Here is a 23,130-nt window from a genome sequence, read left to right as displayed (position 1 = left end):
ATTAAAAGTCCCAAAATGAATTTAAGAACCATATAAAAAAAGTGTGTTTTTCTTAATTAATGTGAATAAAAGACACTGCATTAATCAGGTTCTAATTTCCCTTTTCTGTGTTAAAAAAACCACAGCAAATAATGCAGAAAGAAAAAATATTGCAATGTAAGTTTCTTGCAGATATTGTTCTAAAGCTGTGATAATGTTTTCATTTTAACCTGAACAATAATCTCTCCTATCACAGCAACAAAAAAAACAAAAAAAAACAAAAAAAAAATTCTTTATTAATACTGTAGGACAAAATTGCCTTTTCAAGGTGTAAACCTCTTTTCTTAAAATAGCATAACACCTTTTTTTAGGTAATGGTAAGAATGTGGCTGGGCAAATTAGACTAAATGAGACTGAAAGTAATGTCAGACGTCAGGATGCCAGAAAATGAAGAGGCATGGGCCAAAAGGGAGAAAAATGTTTTGCTATTGGTACTGTAAAGAAAAGTGGCAAACTTGGTTTAAAGTGGCAAAAAATGCTGTGAAAATGGGTTAACAGTGGCAAAAAGGGGCAAAGAGTGGCAACAAAAAGGAAAATTGGTTTGAAGTTACAATCAATTGTGTCTAAGAAGTGGCAATAAGCTTTAACAAAGTGGGGGAAATGGGTTAAAAGTGGCAAAATCTTATGAAAAATTGTTAAAGTGACAATAACTGGCAAAAAATGTCTTAAAAGTGGCTGTAAGTGTCAAAAAAAGTTGGGAAAATGTGTTAAATTTATTAAAAGTGGCAACAAAATGCAAAGAAGTTGGGAAAATCCACAAAAAGTGGCAAAATGTCTTAAAAGTGGCAAAGGTTTAGTGAAAATAAATTGTGAGTATCAAAAATGGAATCAAAAGTGGCAAAACTTGAGAAAATTGGTTAGAGTGAAAATGACTTAAAAAAGTGTCATTAAGTGACAACAAAGTGGGGAAAATGTGTTAAAATATGGGCAAAAATGTGTTAAAAGTGGCAAAGAACTGGGAAAATTGGTTTAATTTGTCAAAAGTGTGCTGAAATAGGTTGTATTTGGCAAAAATGGGTGGAAAAGTGGTAAATGGTGTTAAAAAGTTACACAACTAATCAGTTTCAATATGAGACCCATGTAACTGTTAGCCAGGATGCTTGCACCAATGCTACTGGTCCAACACATTGTCATAGTAAATAGACCTCAACAGGGGGCGGCCCATTTACTGGGTTTTTCAGGGGCCCAGCTAATTTTGTGGGCAGTCCTGGTGATGGCCATTATTACAACAGATAAAAACAGGAAGCGTACTCTTGAATGCCTCTTTTATAATGAATTACATAATATCAGAACTTGCTAATCCGTTTTTTTTTAATGACACTGAATGTCAATTAACAATTAACACCAGTTAAGAAGGTCAAACATAAACCATGACACCAACAGAGCATTGAAAGTAGTCTGCATGGCTTTTATTTTCCCATGCAGTGGGGAAGGCAAGCTGTGGTGTAATGACCGAAGCAGTAGGTTAGTAATGTCAGATTGTTTTGGTCAAGTGGATACATAGTACCTGCAAAGGCCTACATACAACTTTATCTCCATTTTCTGTGCTTGTGTACATCCAGGTAGTAGAGCGTTATGGGAGAATAGTAGTAGTCATTATCCAGAGCTACAGCCCTGGCTACTGATAGGTGTCTGTATTAAAAATTAGACAGCATTTGACCGGTGCAAATTACTAATGATAGAAAGCTGAATCATTTGTTTAACTGACCAGTAATTCTGGTGCTAACTAGAGAGGATGCTCACAGATACCTCACAGATTTACGGTGATGTTTGCAACACTCTAAAACTTTTCCCTAGTTTTGCAGAGAGTGGACTGGCTGGGGAAGGCTCATCTATCTCAATCAGTTGTGCATCTCAATCAGTTGTGCTCCAGCTCCCTCTCCCTCACTCCCCAACACACACTTTTTTGAGCAAGTGTGCATCGAACAGGGAAGCAGACGTCTGTTAATGGATCATTGTACCCATCCTAGCACACATAAAACCTTTGTGGCCTTTTTTTCTCCACAGGTTATGTTTGTAACTTACAGAACAAAAGTAACCATGGGTGCCAATTATGTGTTGTCTTTTAGTCAGAGTTTGATAGGATACTGCTGTCTGTCTCCAGGTTTACCATCTTTGCAGCTCAGAGACTGCATTAAGATGTTTGTGCAAGCTAAGGCTACTGGTGTTATCGAGCCAGTATCAACACCACTGTAACTGTGGTCCCATTAGCAATGGCTAGAGATTGCATAGGTTTGACAAACTACCACCCATCTCGAGCCTACCTTCATTCAGCAGTGTTCAATACTCTCCTGGAGTTGTATTTGTGAGTTAATAGGATCATGTGGGAATGAAGAGAGCATACAAACAACAGCGTCAGAGTTTTCTAAGGCCAGCAGATTTTTAATTTGAATAAGTTAACGCCAAAGTCAAGAAACAAGCCCTTTTCCAATTGCCATATAAAAATAGCAAAGTAAAACATGGGGAAAATGTGCCCTTAGCTGTCTCAGGCAAGTCAATATTAACTTGAGAATCAAAATGAAATACTTCAAAAATGAAATATTTTCCATTTTCCATCTCTCCTCTTTTTCATTTTCCAAAAAGAACTAAATGAATGAAAAATAGTTTGCTTTTCATTTGGAGCTGAAACATACCTTTTTTTTCACAGCACCTGCAGATCACACAATTAGGAAAAAACATTTTTACAGGCCCAGTGGTCTGTTTATTGAATCGTTTTTTTTATTCTATAAAAATGAAAAGATAGAAAATAAACCAATTTTCATTTATTAATTTATTTTTGGAAATGAAAAATGAGAGATGAATGAAAAATGTGTTTTTTTTTTTTTTCATTTTTTAAAATTCTCAATTTAATATTGAACTCCCTAAAATGGCCATGGGATTGCTTTGACATTTTTTCCTACCCTTAAAAAGCTAATTGAAAAACGCTTGTTGCATGATTTTCAATTTCTCTTTCAAAATAAAACTCCATTGGCTGGTCACTTAGCCTCTCTGTAAGTGATTCTATGTTCATTCAGTGCCTGTTTTTGAAATGTTTTTAATTGATGGGATCAGCAGGCTGTACAGGATGATTTGTTATAAAATTGACTGGATGTTCTCTGATTTCTGTCTGACTTCTTGTTGAGGTTGACATGTGCTGGATGTGCCTCTGTTGAAAATAGACTGCACATCTTTGGAGTGCACAGTGCACATGGATTTTTTTTTAATCTGTCATGTATGATGATAAATAATACTCTGTCTGTTGTGTTCTTCTTTTAAGACCACACATAAAACCATTCTTCAAAAATGATTAAAATTAAGTTACATATTTTTATAAACTAGCAGAGAGAGAGAAAATACTAAAGTAAATAACTTGTGTCTCAGATCTGTACCTTAGTAACCTTGCAAAGCAGATGGATTTGTCTGAATGTCATCAGGCAAATCTTGAAAAGCTCCAACATTTGCGCCGAACTGAAAAAGGTTCTGACCAATCAGCGTCATTTCAGGAGAATCAGGTGGTAGGTACAGGCAAGTTGCACTATTGATAGAAACAGTGCAACGTCACTTCCTGCTCTCCAGAGTGACCAGGCACCCGTTTGGGTGGAAGCAAGCTCAGTGTTTGAATGGCAGTAGATAGGGAAGCACAGGTAGCAAAGTGATCAAACACTGTTGTGTTGCAGTTTGAGCATCAAATAATCTACGACTACCATATGTTTTTTTGTCCTTAATTGACAAGGGAGAAAAAAGGAGAGCTCTGTGTTTTTGGGCCGAAACTAGAGAGGAGTAATGTTGCCAAATGTCAGACCATTAGAGTGTTTCTGATGACTTTAAGCCAGCGATCACTCTGGAACAACAGGAGCATTAGTCCGACTGCATATAAACAGATTTTTCATATATTCACCAGCCTTTTAATGACATTTTAAAGGTTGAGAATCAGCTCATTTTTTGAGGTTAAATACGTACATGAGGTCACATGATGGGGCCTTTTCTAAAGTTTGCCTAAGAGAGGTTGAACAGACACTCATATAAACATAAAACTTTGTTGTTTTATAATTTTAAGATGCTAGTTCTTACTCTGAAATGTTATATTTTTATGCATAAACCACAAACTATTGGATTTGGACTCTGAACAACCATTAAAGTGTACGGCTTTCATTTTTAAGCTTTAAAATCATGAATGACTCAATCTTCCCCATTTACCTCTGTTCATTTTGATGGAACAGTTTCACCCAGAAAGAGGCAGGACTGGCATTGTTTGGGTAAACTACCCAGATGGGTTGGACCTATAAATGAGCTGTTAACAGTGGCTGCCTCCTGTGTTGTGATTAGCTAGGATGTAGCTATAGTATAGCAGCGGTTTTATCTGAACTGCATCACATTTGCTTTTTTTAACAAAATGCAAAGAACAGCACTGAAAGCTTTTCATGATGGAAAAGATGTTTTTGCTCTTCTCCTGACCTGTTTTGGTATGGGTTTGTGATCATTACAGGTGAAGCTGAGTTGTACTGAAGGCTGCGTGTACTGATAATCCATTCAAGAGCAAAGAGCTACACTGAAAGCTTAATTTAAGATGGGCTAAAATTCAGGCTTCGGCATAAGTTTTAGCCACCAACATTTATCCAATCACCTTCCAAGAATTTTTTTGAAAAGTCCTGCCTTTCCCAGATGCTTTCTATAGGAGGTTTCCAAGATGAATGTGAAATATAACCATGTCAGGTTAGTGCTTTAGTACTATTTAAATGTTCTTTACTGCTTTTTTTGGTCATTATAGTAATTGACAATTTCATTCCTAACAGAGAGGGTGTGATGGTGATGGCTCATTGGGCAGGTAAAATTGCTGATCTCTGGGAGGCAAGGTAAAACATGAAAGCCAACAGCATGACAGTGATGATGATGATGATGATTAAAGGAGTAACAGTTTCCATTATAATATGTCAGAGCTCTGTGTAAGGCTTAGTCAATAAGGCTCTTGTAATTCACATTATGAAATGAATAAGGTGTGATTTTGAGACGCCCTTGACCCCATTTTTGAATTTTTGCTGGCATGACAGGCCTGGTTGGGGTCTGACTCTGTGCTGCTGTTGCTGTTTTTTTTTTTGTTTTTTTTTTCAGGCTGTCGTTTCTTCTTCCATTTAATTCTCAAAACACAGATGGAGGGGCTGAACAAAAGATGTGATTTCATGGTTTGTTGATAGACTGATCCATTATCCATTAATAGACTGCATCTCATTATCATGAGAAGAGTGAAAATTAAAGTAACAGGTAATAACACATAATGACAGACTTCACCAAAATGACAAACAGCCAGAAAGTCTAATGAAACCTCTGCTTCACATGCTGTAATTGAAAGTGTTCTAATGAAATGAGGAGAATTGGAAAGACAATCAAGTGCAACTGTGAAACAGTTAAATTCCTAATATAGATGGAGGATTAGAAGACAATAATCCTGTTCTCATTTCAAGCTCATTATTTACAGAAAATGATTAAAAAATGTTGATAAAATATCAATTTTCTCACCTTGTTATCTCTGCATTATCAATATATTCAGCTTCAATTTGTTTCAACAAGAGCTTATTTAGTGGAGACATTCTGGGAATCAATCATACAACTCAAGTGGAAAAAATAAACCTTGGGACCCACTGAGAGAGACAGATCAAGAGATTCTGATTCAATCATTTCATAGAGGTTGAATTATTAAATTGCATTCCCCCTTAATTTGAAGGGTCTAAGAAAGGAACACAAAGGTGTCAGATTCTTATCAGTTTGAGTCGGCATCTGCTTGTATTCGAGCAAGATTAATCCTCACACCCCTGCATTTTCTCAATCAAGGTTTAGCACTTTAGCTACCAGGGGGTCAAAGTGGTAATTAAAAAAAGCACAGACTGGAGATTTGAATGTTTGTACTGAGAGTCGTTGCAGATTTCTGGGGAATAAGGAGGGTAGGAGTTATATCGAGGAGGTGTAAGCTTCGCACAAAGTTAAAAAAAAAAAGCCTCTGCCATCTTAAACAGTTCCCTGCAGCGAAGAAGCTCCAGAGAGACAAATGTTCAAGCAGCTTTTATGTCCCAGCTGGGGCGAAGATAGGACGAGATTCAACAAACCTATAACACCTTTTGACTGCGCAGCATCTCTGTTAAGATACATCCCCCTCGATCAAATGTTTCAAATTGATGCTGCACTTTTTCAAAGTGGAGTCTTTTTAAATGCAAATCACAGTCAGTGTTGCTTTTTCATTACTCCCTTTTTCACCCCCTACACTCAATTTAGGCAGCCCTGAGGGGATTTAACCTGTGACACCACAGCAGCATCAATCCCACCTGTGAATTTGTCTAATTGCAGCGCAGATGCTGTCTTTGCTGATGTCTTACTTTTATATTTTTTAAGGTTGGGGCTGATTTGTAACATATTGAGTCATCTTGAGCTTGACCTCCTCCTTTGCTCCTCGATTTGTCAGCTTTGTGCGCTTGACTCGCTTTGAGTTGTGGGTCAAAGCTATAACTCACAGTCGGAGAGTTGGAGCGATCCCATCAGCCAGCTGCTGTGTCCTCATTCCAGTGTTTCCCCAGCGTCCGGCTGCGTTTGATCACCCTAACGGAAATGGATGGCGTTCATACAGTGCTCAGATTAGACTGTGTGATGAGGTACTGCGTCGAGTTTAAGAGAAAATGATTTCTGCCTCTGCTTGTGCATCCACCTGCTTAATGAGAGGCCATATAGAGCTCAGACACGACATCATGAGTGATTGTAATGTCAAAGAGAGATGCTGCTGAGATCCAGCAGCTCTCATCTAAAAACCTATTTTATCTTGTCTAAATGAAATAAATGTGTTTTTTTTTTTAAAGTCTTACTCACTGATAATTTTCTTGTCATTTTTTCAAATATCAATCAGGACAAAAAAAGACTAATCAAGTAAAAACAAGCATATCGAAGCAGAAAGTGAGGCCTGGATCAGTTGGGAAAATGTAACTGTTTAATTGTTTGCATGACATAAATGCGTTGGACAGGTGTCTAAGCAATCCATCCAGCAGTTTCATACATCCACTCTTTAAACCATAGTTGACAGACTAATGTTGGTGCAGGAGAAGCAGGAAAAAAAGCAGACTCAGTCACAGATTGACATTTCCCCTGCTGTTAGTGATGACGCAAACTGGGCTGAAAAATCAGAGCTTTTTAAGGAAGACAAACACCTGCAGACTATTAAAGGAACATTAGGTAAAGTGATTATCCAAACAAGCTGATTGATGCTGTATATCCTTAAAAGATGCCCCTACTTATCTCCATGTCCATTTTAGTGTTGATAAAATGTCCCCTTCAGTGGTTAACATCAGTAATCCAATGTGATTATACCGCTTACTGTATTTATAAGTTAAGCAATGCCACCTGCATTTGCAAATTAGCCTCATTATTTCAGTCAAGTAAGTGAGAGGGTTCACTCTTGAGCTTGGAACCACTGTACTAACCAATCCCAAGCAAAAAAGAAGCATGTAGAGGTGGAGCTGAGGTGGGTCTCGAGCCTCCTGATAAACAGCCACACTGCTTGCTTGCAGTCAAATCAGCCATGCCCCCAATTATAAATAATTCATATCCTTATTTCAACAAAAGTAGGTGAGTTATATAAAATCAAACGTTCAATGACAAGGACTCTGCCAGACTGCCCTGACAGAGGAAGACAAAGAGGATGCAAGACTCGAAAACATACTAAGATACTGTCTTAATACAATAAAATCCTTTTGAATGAAACCAGTTCAGTCCTACGTCATAATGAAGTGTCTCCTCAGTCACTAATGACGCATTCACCTCCTATTAGTTGTCAAACAGTGCAAATAAAAAGTCTGGATGCTGTAACTTTTTGTTGATTTTAAAAAATCAATCATGTTCAATATAATTTGGCTTTTTTGGCACACAATAATACAAAGAGACCTCTTAAAGGGAACATATTATACAAAAGTCACTTTTTCAGGCTTTTCAAAAATCCAATACTGGAGGTTTTTTTTAGCAACAAATTGAACACGCATGTTTTGGGAACCTGTGAGACCAATATAAACTTGTCCTAAGAGGGTAAAATATGTCCCCTTTAACATCAAAGCAAAAAACAAAACAAATTTCAACTAAATAAGTATTTGAAAAAAATATATAATGTGAAATAAGTGACTCCATAAATATTCACCCACTTCTACCTTTACAAGCCTTCCAGGGCGGGCTGCTGAGAAGCATCCCCACAGCATGATGCTTCCACCACTGTGGTGTGTTTGTGGTGATGTGCAGTGTTTGGTGTCCGTCCAACATAGCATTTTGTCTGATGGTCAAAAAGCACTATTTTAGTCTCATCAGACCAAAGAGCTTTCTTCAACTTAACCATGGAGTCTCCTACATACCCTTTGGCGACAGTTGTTGTATGACGAGTCCCTTCTATCTCAGCTGCTGAAACTTGTAACTCCTTCAGAACAGTCATAGGTGTCTTAGTGGCCCCTCTCTCTAGTCTCTCTCTTGCACGGTCACCCAGTTTGTGAGGACGGCCTGATCTATTCAGATTTACAAATGTGCCATGTTTCTTCGATTTCTTGATGATAGATTTAACTGAACTCTGGGGATGTTCACTGCCTTGGAAATTTTTTGTATCCATCTCCTGACTTAAACTTTTCAATAACTTTGCTTGGAGTGTTCTTTTGAGTTCATGGTGTAATAGTAGCCAGAAATACCGATCAACCAATGACTGGACCCTCCAGACACAGGTGTCTTCATACTATAATTACTTAAGACTCATTCACTGCTCTCAGGTGATCCCCGTTCTGTTCATTGTGAGACTACTCATTCAATGCCTCACTTGCAAGTGTTTGCCTTTTTTCTTGCTATTCATCCTCTACTCTGCAAATCTGGTGCACAAAACAAAAAAAAGGTTTGTTAGTCAACAGACCTGTAAATCATAGCATCTCTCGAGGTGAGCGGCAGATTGCAAATCAGATCTGTGATTAAAAGCAGCCTAACAACCAAACTAAAAGACAGGAACCATGCTTGCTGATGTAGTTTAATTGTAAAACTTGCTCCATGTCTCATTTGTTAATATGAAAGAGGCAGAGCTTATACATTACACTGCAGCCTGTCAGGCGCTGATATTGATGTGCGCCTGATAATCAAACATGACTTTTCTTCCAGAGCATTTAACATGAAAACTACATATATTGCTGAACCAGCACAGCAGCTAACACATAAATAAACATCCCACTTCCCTTTTCTTTCTTGCAGATCCCTCAGATCAGCTATGCGTCAACAGCCCCGGAGTTGAGTGATGACAGGCGCTATGACTTCTTCTCGCGTGTGGTTCCCCCAGACTCGTTCCAGGCTCAGGCTATGGTGGACATTATCCGAGCCTTGGGCTGGACCTACGTCTCCACCATTGCCTCAGAGGGCAGCTACGGAGAGAAGGGGGTGGAGGCCTTCACACAGCTCTCCAAAGAAACAGGTACCATCATGTGTTTAGTGATGAGAACTAAACCTATTTTTGAATGTTTTTGTAAGAATTAAACACAGTTGCACTGTGTAAGAATTAAACACAGTTGCACTCTTTGGGGAGGATTCTGCATTTCCAGCTCATCCTTCAATCTGTATTTTTTTTTTTTTTTTTTTTTTTTTTTGGTGGATGAATTATTGATCAGTTTGGCAACTCTTGCTTTCGGCCCCCAGTGAGTTTAAGAGTGTTAGAGGAAATGTAGACAGAGAAACAGCTTGCCACGTCACGATAATGAGCCTCTTCCAAAGTTACTGTTTTTTAAGTGTTATCATTTCAGTGTTTTGCACTCAGAAGAGAAATTGTGTGGAATCGTCTAATGTGTTCTCTTCAGCCATTGGAGAGGATGGAGAACGTTCCAGCAGAGTGTTCGCTTGGGAGACTTGAGTTTGTTTTTACACTCTTGCTTTTCTCCTTCACTCAACCTCATTTTTTATCTTGCTTGTGAGAGTGCCAGGCTCTGTGGAAGGCGATGATGGTCAGTGAGATTTGTGGTCAGTCGGTTCAAATGACCCCGCTCTAGTTGTTGTATACGAGGAAGCAATGTTTCTAGCCTTTTTAGTATTTGTAGAAAAGAAGCCTTCTTTAGTAAATGTCTTAATGGTTAAACAAAGAGACCACAGAAACAGACTATAACAGTCAATCTTGTTTGTTTCCCTCCTAAGATCAGTAATGATTGTTTTAAATGCCAATTAACCTTTCTCAGGATTAACGCTTACATTGTTAGTTTGATTTGGGTTTTTAGACATTAGATCAATGCTTTTGAAGAGTACTTACAGCAGAATTCACATTCAGACAAGGTGTTGTATTTTCGCCTGTTACTGGGCTGACTGTGCTGTATGAATCACCTGCTCTCCACAGTGCTGCTGTTGCTGGCATGTGTTGGTGGTACATGTGAATCAGCAGTCATTGCTGTCGCCAGGAAACACTCACAGTCCTTACAGTTCACTGAGCAGGCTATCTTTGTCAAATCATGTGCTGTGCTTCTAAAAGTCTGTAGGGACTTTCCAAAGTCGCTGCTGCAGGATTTCTGCAAGATCATGACAAGGATACATTCAGGATACAGCAAGTTTACTGAGAAACCGTGATTGCAGGAATGTTATTATGCCCGAGAGGTGGCAATTACTGTGGTTAGAACTCGAGCCTTTTTCCATCTTTGTAAGATAGACATTACCTAGACTTGAAAAAATTACACTGCATGTTTCACAATAGCACAGTCAGAAAACTTGATGCTGGCTATTGTTGCTGAGATGATGGTAATGACATTACAAAGCACAATATCTGTTGCAGTTCACATTGCTTGCATGCAAGAATTACACCATAGAGACACTTAACAGACTTGCAAGGGAACTACATTACATAGTGATTTACAAAATATTAGTATTGTGAACAATACTACAGTAATCAGACTCCATTTGTCTGTAAGGCAGTAATGTAGTGCATTATTGTTGGTAACTTCACAATCACATTACCATAGCTAATCAAACAATGATCTTGGGTTACTTGGAAATTTTTCTATGGCTCATTCCCATCTCTAATTTTCACCTTTACCCCTACAGTGCCTATAAAAGCATTCACAGCCTTGGATGTCTTACTCTGTCACTGATTTTGGAAATCAATCATGGGCATTATATTTGGCTTTTTTTACAAACACAAAAACCTTTTTACTGTCAAAGTGAAAACAGGTTTTGAATGAAGTTCAGCCAATTAGTGCTGATGGTGTCACAATGTGTGAAACCAGGATCACCTGAGTGTAGTGAATGTGTCTCAAGTGATTGTAGTATAAAGAAACCTGTGTCTGGGAGGTCCAGTTGCTGGTTGATCAGTATTCCTGGCTACCATTACACCATGAAGACAAAAGAACAATCCAAGTAACTCAAAGAAAAGGTTAATGAAGAGTATAAGTTGGGGGATGTATACAAAAAATGTCTAAGGCACTGAACATCCCCCAGGGTTCAGACTGTGCATATGATAACTCCTGCTGTGCTTCTACTCCAGTCAAAGCTTTATGGGAGAGTGACATGTTTAAGAAAACCCATTTCAAATCCTGACCAGAGTTCACCAAAAGGCATGTAGGAGACTCCATGGTCAAGATGAAGAAAGTTGCTTGGTCTGAAAAGAACAAAAACGCTGCTTTTTGGTCGTCAGACATAACGGTGTGCTTGATGGACACCAAACACACCATCCCCACTGTGAAGCACAGTGATGGCAGCATCATGCTATAGGGATGCTTCTCAGTAGCAAGCCCTGGAAGGCTTGTAAAGTTCGAGGGTAAAATGAATACAGCAAAATATAGGAAAATCCTGGAGGACAATGGCATTCAGTCTGCAGGAGAGCTACGGCTTGTGAGAAGATTTATTTTCCAGCAAGATAATGACCTAAAGCATACAGCAAAGCTACACAGAAATGGTTACAGAAAACAGACCTCAATCCAATATAGAATTTTGGCTGGACTTGTTTTACATAACATACTTTTATTTAATTGGCATTGCTTTGTAGAAATCTTTTTTCACCTTGACATTAAATAGGTTTTTTTTTTTTTTTTTAATTAAAAGAGCAAAATTATATTAACTATGATTAATTTATAAAATAAATGAAAGGGTGAAAAATCCAAGGGGATGAGAACCTCTTACAAGCACTGTAGTTTTTGACTGCTGCCAAAAAAAAAGATTTTTATATTTGTACTCTCTTTTGTCTCTAGAGCAGCCATCTTGCTGATGATTCACAAGGCATTCCCATGCTTCTCAGTTTAGAGTGTACCTCTTTAAAATCTCTGTTTAAAGAGCCATAAAACCCCTGATAATTCACCAGTCCAATTCATTCCAACAAGAGTTGGGATACACCACCTGAAGACCCGACAACACAACGGTTAGCGTTAGGGCTAAGTGGTAGGGGTAAGGGGTGTATTAGGACAGGGCCTGACTGCATAATGGAGGATAGAAAAACTAATCATATGATGTGCTTATACAACACTCGTCTGATATTACTCACGTCTCAGGCTTCAGTTCATGGAAGAGGACAAAAACAGCAGAGCAGCTCAATTTAACACACCTTAGAGAGATGCAGACTACTTTATATTTGTTACATGAAAGTACAAGAATGTACCAGTACAGTGTAAACTGTGCCAAGGCCAGAAAAAAACTCTTCACTGCTGTGAACTAAAAACCAAATCTCTCCTGGAATCATTAAAGACATCATGATAACACAAAGCTCTGTTTTGAGGGGATATTTAATTCTACCATGAAGTGGCTGTGGTAAATATGGCGTACTTTCATCACTCACATTTTTTAATCTTAGGTGGTGTAAGAGGCCCAAACCAGGTTTGAGGATGGTAGGCCTGCTGACAACCCCCCATGGTTGTCTTAAGAATGTTCCTAGGAAACTTATTCTAAAATCGAGTAAACACAAATCATAATTCAGAATTAGTGACTTGTCTAACAGCCAAACATGAACTACAAATGCTAAGGATCTAAGGCTGCGGGCTCAAAATCAACTCAAAAATTAATAGGATGCCAATGTAAGGATGCTAAAATTGTAATAATGTGATGCTGTGTTAAAACCAGCTAGGAGCCTAGCTGCTGCATGTTGTACCATTTGGAGGGTCACAGTTATCAAGTTGGAAAAAATGAAGATGTGAACAACTTTTCTGTCAGACAGGGGGAGGATTGGTTTAACTTACTAAGACAATGTAAATGAAAGAAGCAAGACTGTGTAATTTTAATGACATGTGCTGCAAATGTGAGGCTTGAATGGTATTGAACTCCTGGATTTTCAGCTGGTCTGTGGTTCAGTCCTGGCCAATGACAGAGGACTGAGTTACAGCTTGTATAACAAGGCACTGAAGGAAAACATGTTTTAACTAGCTAGTAACTCTGAAGCCGACTAGTTAGAGTGACAACTTCTAGTGTTTTGACTAAATTTGTATCCTGCTAAGCTGTCATGAAACGTTTTGCTATGAAAAAGAGAAGTTGGTCATGTTATTAATTCACAGGTAAAAAATATGCAAATGGTTAGTTTTTTTCTTCATTCTTGATGTAGTTAGTGAATAATTGAAGTGAATGACCAAAAAAATATACCACTAAATTAAGCACTCCCTGCAAAGCCCTTCCCCCAAATTTTGCCAGCAAAACACTTACAGCCCGTAACCGATGAAAAAGCATTAAAGTGGAATCCAGAGTACCTCCAGTTTTAGGTAACCAGTACTGGATCACTTTAAGTATTTTTTGACATCGTGCTAAAATTATTTGACAGTCGTCCATTAATGTGCACACTTTTCCAGAATGCCTTTGAGCATTAGACTCTTTCGCACATTAGTGAAGTTACCAGCTCAGTTAGACAACTCCTGCCTGTGGTGGGTAGCTTTAATGTACCATGGAGGACATGCTGGGCATGATGGAAAACCACTTCCTGGTTGAAAGTGCACCATACAGAAAATACTTTAACATATTAATAAGTTGGTTTAAAACAGAATTTTAAGTGTTGAGAGTTGTCCTCAGTTTAGTTAAACCTAAAAAAATTGAATTAACCTAACATTGATGTACAAGTAAAACTGTGTTTCAGAGTCAGTTAGGCTAGAAAGCATTCATGACCCATTGCTGGAACACCACCTGTTGGTATTTTGCTTGAGTCAACGCTTTGTTTCCATTTTTTCCCACATGATATTTCCCTCCATACACAGAACAGACATCTAGCATACCCTGAGGAAATGTTAACTGAATTTGTGAAAACATTTATTGGATTACAGTTACATCCCTCACCTACTACATCAATTCCCATCCCATCACAAGAACAGGTGTGATATTTAACAGGTATTTTGCTGCTTCTCACCTCAACCTTAGTGAAATCCCAAACAGTTTCCTTGTACATCTGTAGGAGTGATCTCTGTCTCTTCTAACAGACTAATGTGCAGAAACCTCTAGAACGGGGGAAGCTAATGATATCCCACAGGCACCGATAAGAAGTCCAGTGAGCATGAATATTTTATCTGTATGCATTCGTGTCCAGTGTGATCACTCATTAAAACTTTAAGAAGCTGTTTGTGGCTGCATAATTTGCATCGACAAGGCAAGAGGGAAAGTGTAGGATTGAGGAGGAAAATCCCTGATTTAAGGCTTATTTTAGAAGTTTCTGCTCCTCTCATATCCTGTGATAAACACATTTTCTTCAAACTGGTTTCCTCAGATGCATTTTCCACTGATGTTCCCCTTTTTCTCTCATGCAAAGAGCAGTAAGCCTGCTGATATTATTGTGGCACTCAAACAGCCTCACAAGCAGAATGAAAATATAAGCCATTGTTGTTGTTGACTCATCCTGTTGCTGCTGAGCTGCACTCACTTTCCAATATTTTGTATTCATATACAAATGGGAATTACTTCCTGTAAAGAGAAGCTCCCAGTACCCAAGGCATTTTATCTTTAATAAACACATTAATTATGTAATAGCGTAACTGTGCATTCACAGGGCTCATCCAAAGGCAGCCATTCTGTACCAGCACCGACTGGAATCCGTAGAATTGAATTAAAAAACAGCTTCTTTAAATATAGAAGTAGAGAAAATCTGTTGCAAAATATAGGTGTGTTGCGAGGACATGTAATTGAGACATTTTGTTAAGAAATTGTTGAGCTGCCAAGCTACAGCAGTATTAATAGTTGGCTGAAAGTTGATCCATGATGCCTTGAGAGTTTCTAGTTTGGTTGCAGTAAAATGTCAGATGCATTAGTAGGATTCTCGCTTCACCACTTCAAGGAGAGACCATCAAATGGACTAATGCAATATGGCTGCCCATTCCCCCAAGCTGAGACTAGAGTGATGGTCAGCCTGTATTGATCTATTTTGTTTGTTTGTCTTTTTTTTTTATTTTGCTCCGCTTTCTCTCCCCTGTTCCAGCATCGTTCCATTCTGCACCTTCATCCTGGCTCCAGGTGAAGCTGGCAGAGATTAATCTTGTTTGTATTTTTCTCTGTCTGTCTGGATTCAGGCCAGAGCGATGGAGTTCAGTTTTTATTTTCCCGTTTCATAAAAAGACTCGCATTTGAGGAAAACCACCCACAAAGTACCACTGTGGAATTGATTGCAGCGAGTTGCCAACACGATCCGTTTTGTTAGATCTGAGCTGTGAGGGAAACACAACCTGCCAGTAAAGAACAGCACTCATATTTAGCAGCAGGAGAGGAACCCTGGTAGCATGTGCAAACACCGTAAAAATAGACCATGATACTTGTGCACGACCTTACGACATTGACAAGCCCCTCACTGGCAGTGAAATGGCACAGAGGATATGGAAGGTTGCACAGACGTAGAATATGAATGTCAGGCGCCTGTCAGCCCAGTTTGATGTGTTCCCACGTGTTCATGCAGGGAGGCTGGAGGGAGCAGGTCTGCCTTGTGACTGTGGAGGTGATAAATATAATTGCAGCGTTATGGATCCCCTGGAGGCTTGGGTTTGGAGGGTGTTGAGTAGACAGGCGGGGGGTCGAATCCATCAAGAGCCTCTAATTTAAAGGGATTTGTATTTCACTAAAGCAAAATGGCGAAGCAGAATTCTTCGCCCTGAAGTGCATTTTCAGAACTGAGGGCATTGAGGATGAATAATTGAAGCAGTTAATGCAGTGCATGACCTATGGCACTCAGACAGATAAGCAGAGAACTTCCAGGAGCCTGATGAATTTAGCCATCATGATCATTGCGCTGTCTTTGATATATTACTCCACTGTGGAGCAGGGGGTAGGAGTTCATGGTGTATGGGGTTTTAATTTTATTTTGAGCTATCATAAGTAAGTGACTGAAGTGCAGCTCAACGCAACTTTCTGCAGCTTTTTAATTTCAAAAGCCAGCAGATATAAAGTCTAGTGCAGTTTAAAGTAGAACGTATGAAGCGCTAACATACAATAAGCTCTGTATTTTTAAAAAAACTCAATTTTTTCCCCCTCTATGCAACTGTAAAGGCTGTTACACATGAAAGAACCCAGCACTTTTAAAAGTTGTCCAGCCTCAAAGGAAGACAAACATGTTCACAGCTGTTCAGAATCGTTTGAACATGGGGATTATGCTACATTTTTTCAGAAAGCCTCTCCTTGAAGGAGCGCTTGAATCAGTGAAACACTTGCTGAAAAACAGTTGTGTAACACAGAACTTGAGAGAATATAAAGTTCTTTCTATCTTCTTCACAGATGGTGATTTGCTGTGTGAAATGGGTGCAAGTGTCTGAAATTTGGTTTCAGAAAGCTGTTGACACGGCCCAATCCCATCCTCTGAGTGGTGTTTCAAAAGCAGGGTTTTCAAAGATGCTGGACCACCAATACCCACGTTATCCTTCTTATTATGGGTGTCCTGGATTTATAGTGCCTGTAAAGGTGTTTGTCACCTTTTAATTGATTTTATAAACTAATCATGGTCAATATAATTTGGTGTTCTCACAAAAAATACAAAAAAAATCTCTTACATGTCAAAAGAAAAACAGATTTCTACAAAATAATTTCAATTAAATAGAAATATGTAAAATATATTCGTGATAGCATTAAAGTGACTGACCTAAATCAACAGATTTAGGTGCTAGTAGTCTCATATTTGTGAAATAGGAATCACTTGAGTGCAGTGAATGTGTCTCAAATGATGGTAGTATAATGACACCTGCGTCTGTAAGGTTCACTCACTGGTTAATCAGTATTCCTGGCTACCATTACATCATGAAGACAAAAGAACATTCCAAGTAACACAGAGAAAAGTTCATTGAAGAGAATAAGTCAGGGGATGGATATGAAAAATTTCCAAAGCACTGAACATCCCTCAGAGTTCATTTAAATGCATCATCGTGCAAGAAAGAGGCCATCAAAACGCCTATGACAACTCTGAAGGAGTTAAGAGCTTCAGCAGCTGAGATGGGAGAGACTTTGCATATAACAACTTTTGCCAGGGTTCTTCACCAGTCAAAACTTTATGGGAGAGTGGCAAAGACAAAGCCGCTGTTGAAGAAAACTCATTAAATCTTTTCTAGAGTTCACCAAAAGGCATGTGTGAGACTACATGGTCAAGTCGAAGAAAGCTCTTTGGTCTGATGAGACCAAAATGGTGCTTTTTGGCCATCAGGCAAGACACTTTGTATGGCAGACACCAAACACTGCACATTACCACAGACAGACCATCCACACTGTGAAGTACAGTGGTGGCAACATCATGTTGTGGGGATGCTTCTCAGCAGCATCCCCACAGAAGGCTTGTAAAGGTAGAGGGTAAAATGAAGGAAAATCCTGGAGGAAAATCTTATTCAGTCTGCAAGAGAACTACGGCTTGGGAGAAGATTTGTTTTCCTGCAAGACAACGACCTGAAGCGTACAGTGAAAGCTGCAATGAAATGGTTTAAATACAATGATGTGAATGTTCTGAAGCGGTTGAATCAAAGCCCAGGGTAAAACATCCAAGAGGTTGAATACTTTTATAGGCACTGTTCATAGCATCTCTGGTTAGCACCACAAATGTCATTTGCCACCAAATCAGCCAATAGAAAAATAAAAAAACAGTTGAAGTAGATGGTTTCAACTTGGAGAGGGCAGTTGCTCTGCACATTTTTAACTCAGAATGTAGAACTGAACTTTGTGCTCAAATGTCAAGATTTGGACCCTCACTGATGATCAATACTACCAAAGGCCCATATACATGCCTTTTTAGTATACAGAATGCTCATAGCTTCATGTAAAAAGGAAACCAGTGTAGCTTTCTACAAACCTTTATTATCAGTTTACTGCAAAAAAACAACAACATGATCAATTAATAATCAAATATCAAAAATTTGAAATGAGTCTACATTCAGTCACACATCTAGCAAAGGCATATGTTGCCTTCTTAAAATAAACATTTCAATAAAAGCATTCCCAAGCATGCCACAGATTTAATCTCTTTCAGTTATTCTGAATCCTGTGATGCTGAAAACCAAATGAAATGTGGAAGAAACATAATGAGATAAGGGATCCCTTCAGTTTACCATGAAAAAAAACTGCATTTGCTGCTAATTGTAATGCAATGATAATGTCAGGCAGAATAAAAGAGCACTTTGATATTGTACATTAAAAGAAATACACCAAACAACTTCGAAGTGACAAAAAAATAAATAAGAAAAATAACAAGTTTATTAATTTAGTTTAATTATGTGTTTATCTCTTGTGCTGCAAAGGAGTTTGATTAAAAGTGAGCTATTTTGAGAATTGCATTAATATGTAACAATGAGATGACATTTATACCAAGATAGGCTATGAGTCATGATTCATTTGGAGAAAACAGGCAAATCCATGAATAATTACCCACACATAGCTGGATGGAATAATTGTTATTTTATCATCAGGTGTTGGACGAAGAGAATTGCAGTCAAACGAGGCACTTCTGAAAGAATCATCAACAAGCCGACTATTAAGGGTCATGGCTGCTTCTAACCGTATAAATCTGAGCGATGTAAGGAGTTTAGAAAAATTTGATGAAATCTGAAATGGGCTGTTCAAGTTTTGATTGGATTTTCTCATGGCAGAGCCCCATAGAAAGACACCATATGTTTGTTATTACTGGGGAAATGCTGGATGTGCATAAAGACTGCTGCATAAAGAATCATGAATTGCAGCATGCAGCCATTCTGTTACTTTATTGTGTTCATGTTTTGTGCTGCTTACATGTTTTGGGCCACAATAATACTTTGCTAGCATGTGTTCTATCATCCAAGCCCCCTCCATAACGTGGACCTCCACCCAAGTCCATTTACCATTTACCACTGTGGCCTTGTAGTAGAGACTAAATGCACTGTCCAGCTGCGCCCATCTTTGCTGCATACATATTATTTTGAATTCTGGAGGTGCAATAAAACACTGAAACTGCACAATGTGTTTTTATCAAACAGCATAATTTCATTTCGAGGATTAATTTGTAAATACTAGGGTAGAAAAGCTGCTCAAAGTGTACTTCCTGGATACACTGCAAGTTGCTCATGAAGCATTCTGGGATTGCTCACAGTGTAACCAATAAGGCCACCTTTAACAGCTTTTCTCCCTCATTATTTCAAAATTCATCCATGAAATGAAAACATTAGTTGAATGTTTAGTGACTTCACCTTATTGGGTGCAAGACTTTTGAACAAAGTCTTCAGTTCAAAGTAGCACATATGCAGCAGCGATGGTTCGAGCTGAGCATCTCTTCTCACCACCTTCTCAGTGACAGAATTGACATTTTATGCATTCAAATTTAGATGGAACACATTTTGAGTTTTGCTCAGAAATTACACACAAACATGAAATGAAATACTCAAACAAATCACAAAAAATCAGTATTGTTGCATCAAGGGGAGCATAACAAGGCAGCAGTTTTGCTATTAACACCCAGTGTGAGCGTTGGCTGTGAGCGACTGTTAGCTCCAAATGTTGAGTGTTGACCATCAGTGCTTACTGAATAGAGAGGTGCTGCACTTCTCTGTTATTGGCCTTTGGAGTTTAGTGTGAAAAATTGGCTATATTTTAAGATGGAGAAATGGACAGCCACCCGGTAGCCAAAATATTAAGAGCTACTCCTGCCCACTGGCTGCAGTAAGTCATAAACCCCAGCTCCTCCAAGTTAACAGATGGGCCATGGAGGAAACTATAAAGTGGTGGTTAGTTTGAGCTCCCCATGTATAGAAGCTGTAGTCCCTGATGCAGGCAACCAGACTCAAACCCCCTGTGACTCTTTTCTGTGACATTCCTACTCCATCTCTCCCCACCATGTCTGACTCCATCCTCTCTCTTTATGAAGGCTTGAAACCCCAAAACATAAAAGAATGCGCTTCATATAAATGCCGTCAGTCTGAGAATCCGTGTTGATAGATTACTATCATGCTGATTTATATCCAAGTGTTCAATTAACTGTATTGTTTTGTTCTAATAAGTTAAATGATGCATAAAAGAGCCAATGCAATGCTATGATCAGTGATCATCTCTGGCAGCTGACTAGAAAAGAAGAGGAGGAAAAGCATGGCAGAATGTAACATAAAGTAACAATACAGTCATTAAACTTTTCAAGGATTTTACCGCTATATTTAAGCATCAACTAAAGTCAGATTCAAAATTGATTTTAAACAATTCCTGATTCACAACACATTTATTACAAAGATGGCCCCTTTTAAGGGTCGGCTTTAGTCTGCTGTGCACCAAGGAGCTGTAAACAATTATTTTGCACTAAAAATAGAAATAAAATGTGTTTTCTATTTGTGACGTTTCCAGCAGCCTTCAGGGATATAAAGTGTTCAGGGATATAAAATGCCTATAAAAAATGATTACCCACTTGGATGTTTTACCCTTTTATTGACTTTATAAATCAATCAGATCAATATAATATGGCTTTTTGGACAAAAAAAGGCAAAACAACCTTTAAATGCCAAAGAGAAAACAGATTTCAACATCCTAATGTCAATTAGATTAAAATATGTACCTTCAAATATGTGACTGCATAAATATACACCCCCTTTTTTAAGTATTTAGTAGATGCACCTTGCAAAACTGCTCAAGCTCTATCAGGTTGCACAGGGAAGTCCAGCCCCAATTTCTCTATTCTGAGACTGAGGCCTGGGCTGTGACTCAGCCACTCCAGAACATTCACTTTGTTGTCTTTAAACCATTTCTTTTTAGCTTTTACATTTCCGGTCATTCTCCATAGTTCTCTTGAAGACTGAATCAGACTTTCCCCAGGGTTTTCCTATATTTTGCATTCGTTTCACCCTCTAACTTTAACAAGCTTTCCAGGACCAGCTGCTTAGAGGCATTGAATATTTATGATATCACTTGTTTTACCATAAATGTATTTTTACTATACATGTAACAGATTTTTCTTTTTGATTTCTTTTTGTCAAGAAAGCCAAATCATCTAGACCATGATCAATTAATAAATCAATAAAAGGGTAAACGTGATCTCACCTAAATGTGTCAGTGGTTGTCATTGCTAAAACAGTTAAAACAGATAATTTCTCATATACGAAATATACCATGTACATATTTAGTGGAAAAAAAGGGCTCATCAAGATTGTAACATCTGTTGTCAACAAAAGGCACATTCAGCATGAAGTCACCAATTAACTTGGTCACTTGTTAAACTGTAACACTGGTTTTTGAAATCAAACATATTGTGGATGTATTTATTTATCTATTTTCTGTTCAGAATTGGTTGGCAGATGTCTCATGTGATTATCAACAGTTGTTGGCTGTTGCTCTGATTATTTTAACTCCAGATGGTGATGTTTGATATGAGCTCAGGCTTTTGACTTATCCTTTCAGCACTTCATTTTTATTTAGTAGACTTAGCATAACAGCACTGTACATAACCGATGCTGAGAAGTAGTGTTGCTAATGTTTTAGCAGTGCAGCTAATCAGCGAGGAGAGGGCACAGAAGAAAAAATACATAAAAGGAGGTTTGCTGAACTCAAACTTTATGGATGTTTTGAATTGTTCTAGAGTTGTAGAGATGTATATTGTGATTCTGATGTGAATTGATTTTTCCCCGCACCTTCAGCGCTTACTAAAAACTCAGTTATTCAACAGCACGCATTGGAATTTCAAAACACCAGTATTGCATGCTAGCTAACTTTTCTACAAAACACTGACTTGAATGGGAAGAGCATTTTCTAACACATCATTAAGTACAAATTTTAGAATAATTATTTAAAGCTGGAAGGGCTTCTTATCCCTTCCTAATGAGACAGCATAAACATACAGGGCTGGACAAGGCAATTCCTCCCTTGCTGTTAATGGAGCCAACGGAGATGTCAGTCAAATGTGATTTGCCACTCCTACACAGTCTTTAGAAAAAGTCAGCAGAGAATCAAGCTGTTTTGCCTCTTTTTCTATTAGATATGAGTGTTTATTTCTCTCTGATTTTTGTGGAGGCTTAAAGACATGCTTAACTTTGAAATCACATATGCATTTATGTATTTCAAGCCAAATTTCCAGAGGCTTTACTACATTATTACTATACAATCCTCTTTCTTGGATAAGACTTCAATGAGCTTGAGTAAAATACCCCACCCTCCCCTCCTCCAGATCCTGAAATTCAGCTGTCTCACATCACACCATCTTCAGCCAAGACAGACACGCGCCTCTTCTTTAAACCCACTATTTGAGTCGAGAGCTCTTTCAAGTCGGGCCGATGCTTTCCAGTGACAGGTGAAGGCGGTCCAACCTTGGGCAGAGTACTCTGGGAGTACAGATACAATACTCTCATTTCCATCATGCCTGCCTGACTGACTGACTGACAGATGAGGTATTCTGCAGGCGTTCAATAATTTAGCCACCGCTGCTACACTGCCGGTCGACAGCCTTTAGGGCAGACTTAAGCCCACAGCACGTTCAGCTGGGGCGCTCTCTCTCCGTCTCTGTGAAGATGGGATCTGCTCCAAGTGCTTCTTATCTTCATCAGTGGCTCCTGTGGTCTCTGTCTCTATTATTGACTGTTGTGACCTATAATATATCTCTGTTCAAGACTGTTACACCATTATACCTCTTCACACAAGCCCACAGGGTTTTTTTTCTGTCATAATGGAGTTAATACATTTTCATGAGACTTCTTCTTTCTTCTATTCCTCTGTGGAATTAATGCGTGTGTGATACGTTCT

The 23,130-nt window shown here is 38.6% G+C and overlaps 1 protein-coding gene across 2 annotated transcripts in view; it reads left to right on the top strand.

The window, feature by feature from the left end:
• The window catches only part of LOC121518216 (metabotropic glutamate receptor 7-like), a 193,386-nt gene that overhangs the window by 111,394 nt on the left and 58,862 nt on the right, over positions 1–23,130 (top strand). The window contains exon 2 of one of the 2 annotated variants that reach the window (XM_041800476.1): positions 9,259–9,475. In XM_041800476.1, coding sequence (XP_041656410.1) covers positions 9,364–9,475 — 112 coding nt within the window. In that variant the 5' untranslated portion in view covers positions 9,259–9,363. Of the gene's footprint in view, positions 1–9,258; positions 9,476–23,130 lie in introns of those variants that run through there. The other variant, XM_041800475.1, reaches the window with a different exon arrangement.

The sequence above is a fragment of the Cheilinus undulatus genome, linkage group 11, assembly GCF_018320785.1.
Source record: "Cheilinus undulatus linkage group 11, ASM1832078v1, whole genome shotgun sequence".
Lineage (NCBI taxonomy): Eukaryota > Metazoa > Chordata > Actinopteri > Labriformes > Labridae > Cheilinus > Cheilinus undulatus.
This window is presented reverse-complemented; position numbering and strand designations above follow the sequence as displayed.